The sequence below is a fragment of the Symsagittifera roscoffensis genome, chromosome 4 (genome assembly GCF_963678635.1).
Source record: "Symsagittifera roscoffensis chromosome 4, txSymRosc1.1, whole genome shotgun sequence".
In the NCBI taxonomy this organism is placed as follows: Eukaryota; Metazoa; Xenacoelomorpha; order Acoela; family Convolutidae; genus Symsagittifera; species Symsagittifera roscoffensis.
Window position 1 is genome coordinate 4,761,529 of NC_087065.1, and position 17,208 is coordinate 4,778,736.

The 17,208-nt window shown below is 38.5% G+C and overlaps 1 protein-coding gene across 1 annotated transcript in view; it reads left to right on the forward strand.

Moving 5' to 3' along the window:
* The window catches only part of LOC134844030 (uncharacterized protein C6orf163 homolog), a 52,939-nt gene that overhangs the window by 5,083 nt on the left and 30,648 nt on the right, over positions 1-17,208 (forward strand). Inside the window, exon 3 of the mRNA XM_063860484.1 lies at positions 16,452-16,654. Coding sequence (XP_063716554.1) covers positions 16,452-16,654 — 203 coding nt within the window. The remainder of the gene's footprint in view (positions 1-16,451; positions 16,655-17,208) is intronic.

The following is a 17,208-nucleotide window of genomic DNA, read 5'->3' on the forward strand; positions in this document are numbered from 1 at the left end:
TAAATTGGGAAAATGTAATACGATCTAAATCTGCATGTTTAGATGAACGAGACCCAATTGCCCAAGCAATGCCGGAGTCTATGGATACCAACTGGGGAATCCGATCGGACACTGAGTACGACCTGAAAAATAGGCGAAAACCCCTGAAATTGGCCGATGACCAGGCCACTAACCAGGATGACGAGCCTGGAATTGTGCGGGAACCAAGTGGCCCAGTAGAAATACCACCGGCAGTGGTGATGCAGAGGACCGGGGAGCGGATTTTAAATAGGTATAGACCATTAAATTCGGACATAGCTAATCAAAGTAAGCATACTATTGAAATGAAAGAAAGCAAAAGCACTAAAGAAAGCAAAAGTTCCAAAGAAACGGGCACCGGGACAAATCGCGGCACCACCAACGCCAGGGGACCTAAAGAGAAAGTTACTGACGCGAGGTAACCAGCCAAGCAGCTCCAAAGGCACCAGGGGAACTTTCCATAGCACCATAGGAAAGAAGTCACGATTCCAAAATTTGGAAATCACGGAGGATTCAGACTCGGGGCGGAGGATCATTTGCCACTAATCACGTCGAAGCAAGCAAAACAGACAAGTGGGGGAACAAACGTTGAGGAAGAGGGACAAGGAACGTCTAGTGGGGGACAAGATCAAATACAACCTGGAATCATAACGACTCGACCTAGTAATTACGAGACAGCGACAGACTACACAATCGCACGCGAGCAGGAAATCGCAATGAACCAAAGGAAGGGAGATACCGGAGGAATCACACCACAGGAGACAGAACTCGAGGCGGAGCAAATTCCAGAAATTCCAGAAACCAAAGAGAAAAAGCGGGGTCGGAAACAACGACTTGTTTCCTACTCAAGTCAGGATTCAGCTAGTCCTAGAAGGTCGGAAAGAAAACGAACCGCAGTGACTAAGATGGGGGCAGTCAAGATCGATAACATCCAAAAGACGGATAAGTCAGGAGCCAAATGAAGAGGAGAAAAGAAGTATGAGTAACAAACTTATATAAACAATTTACAAAACTGTTCATATGTAGGTCCAGGGAGAGGGCATGCTGTGAAACGGCAAAAACTCAAAAGTTTGTGTTTTAAAGGTGTTGTAGTTGATTTACAAAACTTTTTATTAACCCTATTGATTACTGTTAACATCGATGCATTGGATACGTGATTAGAGTCATTAATTTTTACAAGGAGGGAAATGTCATAGTATCTAAATTTAGTTCAAGTTCCATTTCTAGTTGTGCTACTTAATTCATTTATCTGTCTGGCGCTAACTGGTATTTAACCTTCGGAGTTTGTCTGCCACCTTCGGATGACAGCTATTTTATTGTCTCCGACTAACTTTCTAAACTACGGTTACTTACTCAAAAGGATTAAAATTAACACATCGAAACCGTCTTTTCTCATGGCGCAGCCAACAGGCCAAAGTGGGGGGAAAAACCCGCTGGGGATTACATCTTTTTGGCCCTCGACGTATGCAGAGCCACCAATGCTATGGGAGTTTTGGTTCAATCGTTTTCAATGGAGGATGGTGGCCAAATATAGTATAAACCCAAAGAATTTCTATTATGCCAGTACGTTAACTGCAGCGCAGGTTACAGATTTACCAGTGGAGGTAGACGGAAAAAATCGCCTGGCGTCAGAGCAAACGCTTATCTCGAACTTGTATTTGTGTCTGGGGGAGAAAGGACAGGATGAGCTACATAAGAAGAAACCACACCTGAATTTATCTACAACAAGGTACTCTAGAGTATTGGATACTATTGAAACAGAATTTAAGAAGGAATGGAACGAAACTTACGAGACATTCCAACTATTGGCACGGAAGCAACAATAGGAGAATCGTTGAACAGTTCCACTCAGTGTTGAGTGGGCTGGCCGCTCGATGTAATTTTGGAGCATTGGAGACCAGGATTTTGCGGGATGTGTTCATTGTGAACATGAACAATAGGCAGGCCCAAAACGAGTTATGTCGCTCGACGAAGACACCAGAGGAGGTGTACCGTATTGCACCATCATATGAACGATGCTAAGTCATACGGATCGATAACCGGGGGAGCAACAACTAGTGGCACCACCGGTGGAACAAGAGCGTTCCAAATCAAGACGGAACCGGTGGGAGCCATCCGAGGAGGATACAGAAACACTAGACAGCGGGGCCGTGGATCGTTTAGAGGGCGAGCAGAAATGAGAGGGGTGATTCTAGAAGATGCTATAATTGTGACCAACCCAATTTTACCCCGGAACACCTCACAACTTGTCCAGCCAAAAATGCAACGTGTAACTTCTGCCGGAAAACGGGACACTACGAGAGGACTTGTAGGGAAAAGTGAAATAATCGGGGAAGACCGGCAGTGGGACTAATCCAAAATCAGGAGGATATGGAAGCTAGTGAAATAGGCGACGCGGAGGATACTTACTCGCAGCATGAGAATTCCGTTGGCTGGGTTAATACACCGGTAAAGAAGCAACGATCGTGGGATTCGGATAGCTCAGGAGATTTTGTTGTCATGGCTATCAAATCTCGAAGAGAAACAGAAATAAAAGTGGCCGGCGCTCGACTACCAATTAAGGTAAATGGAAAGCAAACAAACGCTTGGATAGATAGTGGATCACCGATTTCAATATTCACCATTGGGGAATTGAAACGGACATTGGGCACCGCAGGCGTAAATGTAAAGGCACCGGCACCGGAGGACGATGAGTTCAGGGATTAAGGAAACAACCCCTTACGACTACTAGGAACAATGGACGTATTGTTGGAAACGAACGGATGGGTGACCAACGCGAACATCAGAGTGATTGGAGGAAGCAGACCATCAATTATTGGAAGAGACCTAATACCAAATCTTGGATTACAGATAGTGCAGAAGACACCGGAGGAGAATGTGATGTCGGTACAGAGTGATCAATCTGCGGCCGAGGCAACTGAGGTGAAGGATTCACTAGATCACTGGCAGACCTATTTCAGTAAGCAATTTGGAAACCTTTTTAACAGAGTCGGAAAAATTAACAATTATAGGGTACACGCGGATTTTTTCGAAACGTTAACGCCAATTCAGCAAAAAGGACGTAGAGTGCCGATCACATTGCAGGGTAAGGTCGATAAGGAAATTGATAAACTTTTACGACAAGGACACATTGAAAAGCTGAATGAATGTTCGAATAAGTATTTTGTTTCTCCGATTGTAATAACAGTGAAAACGGACGGATCAGTAAAATTAGCGTTAGAATCCCGGGAGTTGAACAAGCAAGTCCACAAGAATAAATACCAAATGCCGAATATAGAAGAGCTTATGGATACGGTAGGACAAACGATAAGCGAACGGAAACCAGGAGATGTATATTTTTCTACTATGGACCTTACGTACGCGTACGGTCAATTACCACTTAGCCCGGAAACGAGCGTGCAATGCAATTTTTCGCTGGTGGGAGGAAAATCAACGGGCACGTATCGCTTTCAAACGGGGTTCTACGGCCTTACAACCATGCCAGCGGAATTTCAAAGAGTGATGGATACGATCATTTCGGAATTTCCGCAGGCGCATGCTTTTAATGATTATATTTTGGTGGTCACCAAAGGTACGGAGATTGAGCATATCTCGACAGTTGAGAAAATTTTGAGGAAGTTGGATCGCAAGAATATGTCACTTAAGCTCACAAAATGCCAATTTTTGCGGAGAGAGTGTGAATGGTTGGGACACAAAATAACGGTGTCACAACTTAAATCCTTTATGGGATCCATTCACAGCCTGCACAAATATCTTCCGGCGCTTGCGGAATCATCAGCGTCCTTGCGCCCACTTTTAAGCCGAAAAAATGATTACATTTGGAGTGATGAATATCAAATATCATTCGAAAACCTGAAAAAGCAGGTGGCTTACATAGTAGAACTTCGGCATTTTGATATACACCGAGACACAAGGATTGTGTGTGACGCTAGTCATAACGGGCTTGGAGCGGTTCTTGAGCAACTAAATTCCGACGGCTGGCGGCCGATATCGTTCGCGTCCCGGTATTTAAACGAGGCAGAGAAAAATTTTTCAACTAATGAATTAGAAATGCTGGCAGTTGTGTGGGGGGCGGAATATTTTCGCAACTATGTGCTGGGAAGAAAATTTTTAATAGTTACGGACCATAAGGCACTAGTATCATTGTCAAATGGAAACAACAAAAAGAACAAAACAATGTTTAGCAGATTAGCAAGATGGTTAGATCGCCTTATACCGTTCGATTTTCTAGTAGAGCATAAACCCGGAGCAAAAATTGGACTCGCCGATTATCTATCAAGGCATCCCAGTTTGGAACCTCAACCGGTTAGCACCTACGACAGTATGTTTACGGTGGCGAAAATTAGTAGAATTAGATCCGCCCTCGGATTTGAAAAGGAACCTGTCTCCAAAAATAGACTCGAGTCTCCACCGGTTACTAATAATAGACGCGTTTGTAATATATCGAATAGAAAACGACCGGCAGAGGGCGAACGATCATGCGATGGAAATTGAACCAATCACAAAGTGACGAATTGCATTTCCGGCAGGTCAATCAAGTTTAGTAATAATTCAGTTGGGACTATTATTGAAGCTAACTTTAGTTACTTAAATCCTTCAAAAACACTCAAAATTTCTTCAAATTCTACAACAAACACTCAAAATTCAAAACACAATTTAATCATGGAAAGAAAAATCGGAAAATTATTGGAACGACACCCTAGCATTAGTAGCAGCGATGAAGTAGAGGAGATTGATGTGGATATGCAGGCGGTTACAACAGAAGTCCGGAGCACTAAAACAAATACTTTTATTTCCATTCCGTCGGTTTACTCTGGTGAAAGTTATCCACCGGTTAATCCGGAAAATAGAGTTATGTCCATCATTGCGAGAAATTGCAAAATCGTCAGTAAGCAAACCGCTCTTCCCGAATTGTTCAATCTTCGATTCATAGAATCACAATATAATTCAGATCCACAATTACAAGCCATTATCGAATTAATTAAATGTAAAGACCCTCAATTACACTCAAAAATTGCAGCAATGAGTAAGTACTTTGCGCAGTATAGGCAGGACTTTCACGTAAGAGACGGATGCCTGTGGATGGATGAGAGGCTGGTGATCCCTAACACCTTGCAAGCGGCGGTGGCTAATAGGTTACATTATTATCACCACGGCAAATCAAGTATGTACGACGCGGCTAAAGGCATCTGGTACCCGTACATGTTCCGTAACCTAGCAACTATCGCCGGAAATTGCCAGGAATGCACATTAGCGGGTAAGAATTTGAAAAATATGTGTTCGAAGAATGATATAGGGAAAATACCTGAGCCGAGGGAACCGAATGAATCGGTACAACTGGATTTCTGGGGGCCCATTAACTACTTGAAGGAGTCTAAAAGGTATGTTTTGGTGGCGGTGGATCGGTTCTCACGTTGGCCATCGGCTATGGTCTGTAATTCGAACCGATCGGATAAAATTATTAAATTTTTAAAAGCATACATATTTGCCCATGGAGTTCCGCGCCAAATTCGAGTTGATCAAGGATCAAACTTTATGTCTATGGAGGTTAGGGCATTTTGTCATGAACAAGGAATTGAAATCCTCATCTCGCCAGTGAATGATCATAGGGCAACAAGATGTGTCAGCATCAAGAATTCAGTACTTACGTATGCGCGGGAGGATAAACCGGAACCCTTGGATCGAATGGTCGAAAGAGCCCTCGGAGCTTTAAGATTTGTTAAAAACGCCACCCTCAACATAACACCGTTCGAAGCGCACCACGCCCGGGAAGCTAACACCGTTCTCAGAAATTTGACTAAAAAGCCTACTTTACGGAACCTAAATTGGGAAAATGTAATACGATCTAAATCTGCATGTTTAGATGAACGAGACCCAATTGCCCAAGCAATGCCGGAGCCTATGGATACCAACTGGGGAATCCGATCGGACACTGAGTACGACCTGAAAAATAGGCGAAAACCCCTGAAATTGGCCGATGACCAGGCCACTAACCAGGATGACGAGCCTGGAATTGTGCGGGAACCAAGCGGCCCAGTAGAAATACCACCGGCCGTGGTGATGCAGAGGACCGGGGAGCGGATTTTAAATAGGTATAGACCATTAAATTCGGACATAGTTAATCAAAGTAAGCATACTATTGAAATGAGTAATGGTGCTGTGCTTAGAAAATCGGGAGTAGCACTAAAGAAAGCAAAAGTTCCAAAGAAACGGGCACCGGGACAAATCGCGGCACCACCAACGCCAGGGGACCTAAGGAGAAAGTTACTGACGCGAGGTAACCAGCCAAGCAGCTCCAAAGGCACCAGGGGAACTTTCCATAGCACCATAGGAAAGAAGTCACGATTCCAAAATTTGGAAATCACGGAGGATTCAGACTCGGACGCGGAGGATCATTTGCCACTAATCACGTCGAAGCAAGCAAAACAGACAAGTGGGGGAACAAACGTTGAGGAAGAGGGACAAGGAACGTCTAGTGGGGGACAAGATCAAATACAACCTGGAATCATAACGACTCGACCTAGTAATTACGAGACAGCGACAGACTACACAATCGCACGCGAGCAGGAAATCGCAATGAACCAAAGGAAGGGAGATACCGGAGGAATCACACCACAGGAGACAGAACTCGAGGCGGAGCAAATTCCAGAAATTCCAGAAACCAAAGAGAAAAAGCGGGGTCGGAAACAACGACTTGTTTCCTACTCAAGTCAGGATTCAGCTAGTCCTAGAAGGTCGGAAAGAAAACGAACCGCAGTGACTAAGATGGGGGCAGTCAAGATCGATAACATCCAAAAGACGGATAAGTCAGGAGCTAATTGAAAAGGAGGAGAAAAATAAGTATGAGTAATAAACTTATAGAAACAATTTACAAAACTGTTCATATGTAGGTCCAGGGAGAGGGCATGCTGTTAGGAGGTTCATTCAGATTTTTTAGATTATTAAACAATAGAGAAATAGTGGAAACAAAATTTTAACGTCTGCTTTTCAAATAACTTTTCATTTTGATGTTTGGCCTGTAAAAACTATGACTATAACTATCATCTAAATTTTCTGCACCAAAAATGAGTTGTTCTAGTTTGAATTTTTTCATTTTATATAATTTCCTAACAAAATTGAGCCTAGAACTTTGATAATGAAATTGAAATTCAAATTTTTTTTGCATTTTTCTATTTTGCATTTCCCGCAGGAATCCTTAGTTCTGCACAATTTAAATAGCTTGCGTTAAATAAAAACAAGCTCTCCTTGAGTGAATTTGCTCTATGTAGCTGTGATGGAGATTTTGTTGAATACATAAATCTAATCAAGCTTCGAAACAAAAAGATCAGTTAAGTTAGATGAATCATATTGTGATTTGATGATTTTCACTACTTTGCAAAAATCCATTTAAATCCATTTTTTATGCAAAAAATGTTTTTTCCCCGTAAAAACTGATTTAATCTATTTTAAATTGATTTACGTTTTTAAATGGGCTACAAATTCGTTTTAGCTCAAATTGAATGTCAAGTTTTTCAGTGTGGGTAGTGTTGTATTGCTGAATTTTCAGGATGTACACTTTACATATTTGTTTACATGACAGTTATTTGTATACAGATATTTGTATAGATTACATATATTTTACAGAACAGTATTTTATTGGAGAACAAGATCTTTATTTGAGCTGACGCGAGGAAAATAGAGGAAATTCTTCTTATTCCGTCCGAACGTAATCAGTTTTGCTCGAGACGATCGAAACGTATTATGATTTTTCAGCCGAGACTGTCATGTCACAAATGAGCTCGTCGAACCTTGTGGTTCATTAATTACAGTCTTGTTCCGCTCCCAGTTTTCTCTTTTTCACTTAAATAAATAGTATTTTGTGACGATGTAGATATTGGAGCGAAGTACCACGAGGAGTTGATTATGGAGTTGGAGAGGGAGAGGGCGGAGGCCGAGGTGGAGGAGAAGTTGCGGGGGGAGGTGGAGCGGCTGCACCAGTATGCCAGACAGGACAGAGAGAGGGCTCTAAAGCAACTGCAGGCAATGCACGACCAACAACTAACGGTATACAGATAAAGTCGCAAAATTTTGCAAAAAAAAGTTATTGTTGCACAGCTTGAAAAGAGAGATTTGTTTTAAATAAATGATTTTACGAATTTTCGATTTCATTATTTAGGTTATGATTAGCGTAAGCTTTTGAAATGTATATCGGAGAGATTTAGGATTGCGTTATCGTTGAAAATAAATCGTTAGAAATTAAAACTTATTTTTGCGCGAAAAGAGAAAAAATTGAATCCCTAAAGTATATTATCAAAGAGGTCATTTGGGTCGTTTGGACGCCCTTTATATGCCGGTTATCAACCGAAAAACATTGAAACAAAATAACCCAAGAACAAGAAAACTTTTTTGTGAATTTTAATCAACGCGTACCGAGGTTTGTATGCCGTTTTTCCATTATAGTCATTTTTTTGTCTTTTTAAAAACTAAAATTATGTGACTAGTTTAGGCCAGACTTATATTCATAAAAACTTTTTTTGCCAAGTCAAAAATCCCCATGCAATCGTCGATGACGCAGAATGTATATTTGGCTATAAAATTAACAAGGCGGAAGTTTACGTCCTATCTTACCCAATTCGGTGTGGAAATATCTCAAGACAGAAAAATCGAATTACAGAAAATTATATAAAATAATATCAATTAATTACAAACTAGAAATCTTTAATTTTAATATTTTAAGGTTTGGTTCGACTGACTGGAATTTTTTTATGCCATTCGCACCTTCTGTCATAAATGTAGCACCCCATCCATCCCCCCCCCCCCCCGCCACCACCACCACCACCTATCTAATCGAACTTGGTTCAGATTAGCCCATTTACCCCAAATTAACCAGACCACGTGACAATGTATCACGTGACGCCACTTTCAATTTCCCGCTTGAACACGAATATCTAGTCAACAAACGCATCAAGCACTCACTTGTCAAATGCCCTACTGCAGTTTTTCTGACACATCTGATTTCTATAGACTCAATTTTTGGCGAGACCATTTTTTAAATCCATTCTGCATGCTCAGCTATATTACCACTCAGAAATCGACAAAATGGGTGTGGGTCCCCGGCTTGATTTTTATTTTTTCCTTAAACTAAGTGAGCGGGAGTATAAAGTGCTATACAACCATTAGAGTTCAACGACGCTTTTTTAACTGGCAAAGACGTTTTTCAACGGAATTTCGTCCCTCTTAAAGTTAGTGACAGACTTCGCGGATCAAATTAACATCCTTAACAACTTAAGATCCTCCACCCCAGCGTTCAATATAAATCATTTTTGCTGAGCAAAAGAGCAGACTAGACTACTATTGGAAATCTATCTAAACTAAAAATAAAATAACAACTTGAGTTCAAATTGAGATTTGTTCAGACTGATTAGTTACGGATGGATATGCTTGGTTGTATAAACTCAAATGAGAAATGCAACAGTATTTTTTGACAGATTCTTAGAATTAACATAACAGAGTTTAATTTTACTTCAACAATATTCAACGTTCGGGTTACCTTCGATCTTGACAGCTCATTTCTTGACAGCTCAAATCACTTTAAACTAACATCTTAAATAAAATGCAGTATAGCAATAAAACAACATAAAGATACGTCACATTTCCCAAATGACGAATTTTTCAAAATTGCAAATTGAAGAAAAATTAACAAATAAAAAAACAATCATACAGTAAGGTTAAAGTTTCAGTTGTTATTGGAGTTTTCAGGTAGGCTCGTATGTTCTTACTACGGAGTGATGACGTGGCACTCAGCTCTTCGGCCGATACTGGAATGCTATCTGTAATACCTGGCTGTGCAGATGTGTTCGCCTCCGACACTTCCTTCACTGCATGCTTGACTGGGCTGTAGTAGAACTGCTTCTGCCTTTTGTTTCTTCCTGAAAATCCAAAGGATAATGAAACCTTGTCAATTCAGTCTTGAGGCGTGGAGTTTCATATTAGGATCCAATATGAGATAGTTGTCAAAAAATACTGGAACCAAGTCTGGAGATCTGGGATGATATGCACGGCAGGACTCGCTTTCTCGATTAAAAAAATGTTGTTTCCGACAAATTGCTTCGGCGGGAAAGTGCTTATCTGTAGAGCTTTTTGTCTCCTTCTTTTTCGACTGTCTCCTTTATGAGTAATAAACTTATAGAAACAATTTACAAAACTGTTCATATGTAGGTCCAGGGAGAGGGCATGCTGTTAGGAGGTTCATTCAGATTTTTTAGATTATTAAACAATAGAGAAATAGTGGAAACAAAATTTTAACGTCTGCTTTTCAAATAACTTTTCATTTTGATGTTTGGCCTGTAAAAACTATGACTATAACTATCATCTAAATTTTCTGCACCAAAAATGAGTTGTTCTAGTTTGAATTTTTTCATTTTATATAATTTCCTAACAAAATTGAGCCTAGAACTTTGATAATGAAATTGAAATTCAAATTTTTTTTGCATTTTTCTATTTTGCCTTTCCCGCAGGAATCCTTAGTTCTGCACAATTTAAATAGCTTGCGTTAAATAAAAACAAGCTCTCCTTGAGTGAATTTGCTCTATGTAGCTGTGATGGAGATTTTGTTGAATACATAAATCTAATCAAGCTTCGAAACAAAAAGATCAGTTAAGTTAGATGAATCATATTGTGATTTGATGATTTTCACTACTTTGCAAAAATCCATTTAAATCCATTTTTTATGCAAAAAATGTTTTTTCCCCGTAAAAACTGATTTAATCTATTTTAAATTGATTTACGTTTTTAAATGGGCTACAAATTCGTTTTAGCTCAAATTGAATGTCAAGTTTTTCAGTGTGGGTAGTGTTGTATTGCTGAATTTTCAGGATGTACACTTTACATATTTGTATACATGACAGTTATTTGTATACAGATATTTGTATAGATTACATATATTTTACAGAACAGTATTTTATTCGAGAACAAGATCTTTATTTGAGCTGACGCGAGGAAAATAGAGGAAATTCTTCTTATTCCGTCCGAACGTAATCAGTTTTGCTCGAGACGATCGAAACGTATTATGATTTTTCAGCCGAGACTGTCATGTCACAAATGAGCTCGTCGAACCTTGTGGTTCATTAATTACAGTCTTGTTCCGCTCCCAGTTTTCTCTTTTTCACTTAAATAAATAGTATTTTGTGACGATGTAGATATTGGAGCGAAGTACCACGAGGAGTTGATTATGGAGTTGGAGAGGGAGAGGGCGGAGGCCGAGGTGGAGGAGAAGTTGCGGGGGGAGGTGGAGCGGCTGCACCAGTATGCCAGACAGGACAGAGAGAGGGCTCTAAAGCAACTGCAGGCAATGCACGACCAACAACTAACGGTATACAGATAAAGTCGCAAAATTTTGCAAAAAAAAGTTATTGTTGCACAGCTTGAAAAGAGAGATTTGTTTTAAATAAATGATTTTACGAATTTTCGATTTCATTATTTAGGTTATGATTAGCGTAAGCTTTTGAAATGTATATCGGAGAGATTTAGGATTGCGTTATCGTTGAAAATAAATCGTTAGAAATTAAAACTTATTTTTGCGCGAAAAGAGAAAAAATTGAATCCCTAAAGTATATTATCAAAGAGGTCATTTGGGTCGTTTGGACGCCCTTTATATGCCGGTTATCAACCGAAAAACATTGAAACAAACTAACCCAAGAACAAGAAAACTTTTTTGTGAATTTTAATCAACGCGTACCGAGGTTTGTATGCCGTTTTTCCATTATAGTCATTTTTTTGTCTTTTTAAAAACTAAAATTATGTGACTAGTTTAGGCCAGACTTATATTCATAAAAACTTTTTTTGCCAAGTCAAAAATCCCCATGCAATCGTCGATGACGCAGAATGTATATTTGGCTATAAAATTAACAAGGCGGAAGTTTACGTCCTATCTTACCCAATTCGGTGTGGAAATATCTCAAGACAGAAAAATCGAATTACAGAAAATTATATAAAATAATATCAATTAATTACAAACTAGAAATCTTTAATTTTAATATTTTAAGGTTTGGTTCGACTGACTGGAATTTTTTTATGCCATTCGCACCTTCTGTCATAAATGTAGCACCCCATCCATCCCCCCCCCCGCCACCACCACCACCACCTATCTAATCGAACTTGGTTCAGATTAGCCCATTTACCCCAAATTAACCAGACCACGTGACAATGTATCACGTGACGCCACTTTCAATTTCCCGCTTGAACACGAATATCTAGTCAACAAACGCATCAAGCACTCACTTGTCAAATGCCCTACTGCAGTTTTTCTGACACATCTGATTTCTATAGACTCAATTTTTGGCGAGACCATTTTTTAAATCCATTCTGCATGCTCAGCTATATTACCACTCAGAAATCGACAAAATGGGTGTGGGTCCCCGGCTTGATTTTTATTTTTTCCTTAAACTAAGTGAGCGGGAGTATAAAGTGCTATACAACCATTAGAGTTCAACGACGCTTTTTTAACTGGCAAAGACGTTTTTCAACGGAATTTCGTCCCTCTTAAAGTTAGTGACAGACTTCGCGGATCAAATTAACATCCTTAACAACTTAAGATCCTCCACCCCAGCGTTCAATATAAATCATTTTTGCTGAGCAAAAGAGCAGACTAGACTACTATTGGAAATCTATCTAAACTAAAAATAAAATAACAACTTGAGTTCAAATTGAGATTTGTTCAGACTGATTAGTTACGGATGGATATGCTTGGTTGTATAAACTCAAATGAGAAATGCAACAGTATTTTTTGACAGATTCTTAGAATTAACATAACAGAGTTTAATTTTACTTCAACAATATTCAACGTTCGGGTTACCTTCGATCTTGACAGCTCATTTCTTGACAGCTCAAATCACTTTAAACTAACATCTTAAATAAAATGCAGTATAGCAATAAAACAACATAAAGATACGTCACATTTCCCAAATGACGAATTTTTCAAAATTGCAAATTGAAGAAAAATTAACAAATAAAAAAACAATCATACAGTAAGGTTAAAGTTTCAGTTGTTATTGGAGTTTTCAGGTAGGCTCGTATGTTCTTACTACGGAGTGATGACGTGGCACTCAGCTCTTCGGCCGATACTGGAATGCTATCTGTAATACCTGGCTGTGCAGATGTGTTCGCCCCCGACACTTCCTTCACTGCATGCTTGACTGGGCTGTAGTAGAACTGCTTCTGCCTTTTGTTTCTTCCTGAAAATCCAAAGGATAATGAAACCTTGTCAATTCAGTCTTGAGGCGTGGAGTTTCATATTAGGCTCCAATATGAGATAGTTGTCAAAAAATACTGGAACCAAGTCTGGAGATCTGGGATGATATGCACGGCAGGACTCGCTTTCTCGATTAAAAAAATGTTGTTTCCGACAAATTGCTTCGGCGGGAAAGTGCTTATCTGTAGAGCTTTTTGTCTCCTTCTTTTTCGACTGTATGTTGATGAGAGATGGTTTTGCGTGATTTTTACTCGAAGTAGGCTTCTCAGTTGGCTAATATTCGGCTACAGGGGGAAAAATGATTTTTCCCCATTTTGATGATGACTTAGTTAGGTTTACCATTGGTGCCTGCGAGTGAACCAACCGTGGATCTTCGTTTATCAATATCTCTGTTCTTTTGTTCTAAAGTGTTAAAATGTCCTTTTGTGTAATTAATCTAAAATTTCATGTTGACTCTAAAATTTCGACTACTAAATGAGACGACGGGGAGATGATTTTCATAAAAAATTTCAAATTTTAGATAAAAATTTTTTCATTTTATTTTATTGTTTTTCATTTATTTTTTTTATTGTTATTACTGCTGCTCCATAAACTTTAAAAAGCAGTCGTAACGATCAGGGTTTCGCCCTGATACGAGCAGTCTTGTTTTATTTTATTCTCAATTAGCTCAAATGTTTAATTTCCACAAACGAGCTGATACGTGTTTTGAGCCTGTCATTCCCAAAAAAAAACCTTTTCGGTTTATGAAAGTTACAGACCGCCGCCAGACATTTGCAAGATAATTTTTACAATAAGACAAAATCTGCAACAGGATGATAAAGTCTGTCAAGTGATTTTGTTCTCATTTGTTTAAAACAAGACTGCTTGTTTGTCAAGGCGAATCCTCAAATGTTCAGACTGCACTTTAAAATCAATTAATTTTTTTGTTGTTGAAAAAATTAGTGATGTATTAAGAGTCTCTTATCTCGCGGTTATGACCAAATGACTTGCCAAAATTCAACTTTATTGTCCTAAGCCAACGCTTATTTATGTTATTAGAACACAATTGATTGCGCGTTAATTGTTCCTATATGGCCCAATTTCCAACTTTCAGACCCCATTAACATAACAAAAAGTGGCTGAGCTAAAAACTCGAAAACTTACTGATTAAAAAAATCACCCCATACATTAACATTCAGCTTTTTTTCAGAAGTCGGAACAATCAACTTAAAATATTACATCAGTCATAATTGTTGTCGCTTTAAATTTCTAGAAAAGTTGTGAGCTTTGGCCAAACGTCAAGAAGCCGCTAGTTGGCAAGGAAGGATAGCTTACATGGTTTTGCTTTGCCGCGCTTATATCCGGCACAAGAATTGTACTGCTCATGAATTGGGAGCTTGCCACCAACTATATTGTAATGCGTACAAATAAGGCAACAAGACTGCTCGTATCAGGGCGAAGCCCTGAATGTTCCGACTGCCTTTTAGGGATTTATCGAGCAGCGATAACATTAAAACATTAAATGTCATAAAATAGAATGAATTTTTTTTTTCTAAAATTTGAAATTTTCTTATGAAAATCAACCCCCACACGCCATTTAAAGTACAAAAGGATAGATTTAGCCCCTTGTAACAAATCCATTATGTCAAATAGCTTCTTTCAACCAATTTGGAACGATTTTAAGACGGATTAGCACTTCGCTTACCTTACGCGTTGATAGCGCGAAATATATCGCGCGTTAATTGTCCCAAATTGGCAAAAATGGCGATCTTTAATACCCCATAATTTTACGAAAAAGGATCACAGCTAAAATATCTTTTCAAATTTGAGCTCAGGACAACAATACTTTTTGAATGATTTTAAAAAATCCCGTCAAAAACGGCTAGTTAAAAAGTCGAAATTTGTCTGAAGAAAAGAAAACCCACCCCGAGCACAAATATTCCGTTACTTTTGTATCGAAAGTCGGAACAAAAACCAAGCTACCGGTATTGAAAAGAATCGGATTGCTATCATTTTATACAAACAGGGTATAAGAGACCTAAATATCGACTTGAATCGATTTAAAATTGTTTGAGTTTGATACAAAAACGTAGCTTAATAGTCAACTTTAATCAATTTTGACTCGATTTTTTTTGTCAATCACTTTTGCTTTCATTTTGCTATCGATTTTAGTATCAATAAAACTGATTAAATCGAGTTACTTCAAATCTTGACGAACTTTTTGTTTAATCATTTTATACAGATTATATAGAGATGAAATAGAGGAGTTTCATTCAGATTTTCTAGATTATCAAAAAATAGAGAAATATTGGAAACAAAATTTTAACGTCTGCTTTTCAAATAACTTTTCATTTTGATGTTCGGCCTGTAAAAACTATGACTATAACTATCACCTAAATTTTCTGCACCAAAGATGAGTTGTTCTAATTAGAATTTTTTCATTTTATGTAATCTTCCTATCAAAATTGAGCCTAGAACTTTGATAATGAAATTGAAATTCAAATTTTTTTTCGCATTTTTCTATTTTGCATTTTCCGCAGGAATCCTTAGTTCGGCACAATTTAAATTGCTTGCGGTAAATAAAAAAAAACTCTCCGTGATTGAATTTGCTCTATGTAGCTGTGATGGAGATTTTCTTGAATACATAAATCTAATCAAGCTTCGAAACAAAAAGATCAGTTAAGTTAGATGAATCATATTGTGATTTGGTGATTTTCACTACCTTGCAAAAATCCATTTAAATCCATTTTTTATGCAAAAAAAATGTTTTTTTTTCTCCCGTAAAAACTGATTTAATCTATTTTAAATTGATTTACGTTTTTAAATGGGCTAAATATTCGATTTAACTCAATTTGAATCTCAAGTGTTTCAGTGTGGGTAGTGTTGTATTGTTAAATTTTCAGGATATACGCTTTACATATTTGTATACATGACAGTTATTTGTATACAGATATTTGTATACAATACATTTTTTTTACAGAACAATATTTTAATTAGCTGAAGATCTTTATTTGAGCTGGCGCGACGAAAATAGAGGAAATTCTTCTTAGTCGGTCCGAACGTAATCAGTTTTGCTCGAGACGATCGAAACGTATTATGATTTTTCAGCCGAGACTGTCATGTCACAAATGAGCTCGTCGAACCTTGTGGTTCATTAATTACAGTCTTGTTCCGCTCCCAGTTTTCTCTTTCTCACTTTAATAAATAGTATTTTGTGACGATGTAGATATTGGAGCGAAGTACCACGAGGAGTTGATTATGAAGTTGGAGAGTGAGAGGGCGGAGGCTGTGAGGGGGGAGAGGGAGAGGGCGGAGGCCGAGGCGGAGGAGAAGTTGCGGGGGGAGGTGGAGCGGCTGCACCAGTATGCCAGACAGGACAGAGAGAGGGCTCTAAAGCAACTGCAGGCAATGCACGACCAACAACTAACGGTATACAGATAAAGTCGCAAAATTTTGCAAAAAAGTTATTGTTGCACAGCTTAAAAAGAGAGATTGTTTTAATTAAATGATTTTACGAATTTTTGATTTCATTATTTAGATTATAATTAGCGTAAGCTTTTGAAATGTATATCGAAAAGATTTTGGATTGCGTTATCGTTGAAAATAAATCGTTAGAAATTAAAACTTATTTTTGGCGCGAAAAGAGAAAAAATTGAATCCCTAAAGTATATTATCAAAGAGGTCATTTGGGTCGTTTGGACGCCCTTCATATGCCGGTTATCAACCGAATAACATTCAAACAAAACAAACAAAATAACCCACGAACAAGAAAACTTTTTTGTGAATTGTTATCTACGCGTATCGAGGTTTATATGCCGTTTTTCCATTATAGTCATTTTTTTTGTCTTTTTAAAAACTAAAATTATGTGACTAGTTTAGGCCAGACTTATATTTATAAAACTATTTTTTTCTCACGTCAAAAATCCCCATGTAATCGTTGATGACGCAGAATGTACATGTGGCTATAAAATTAACAAGGCGGA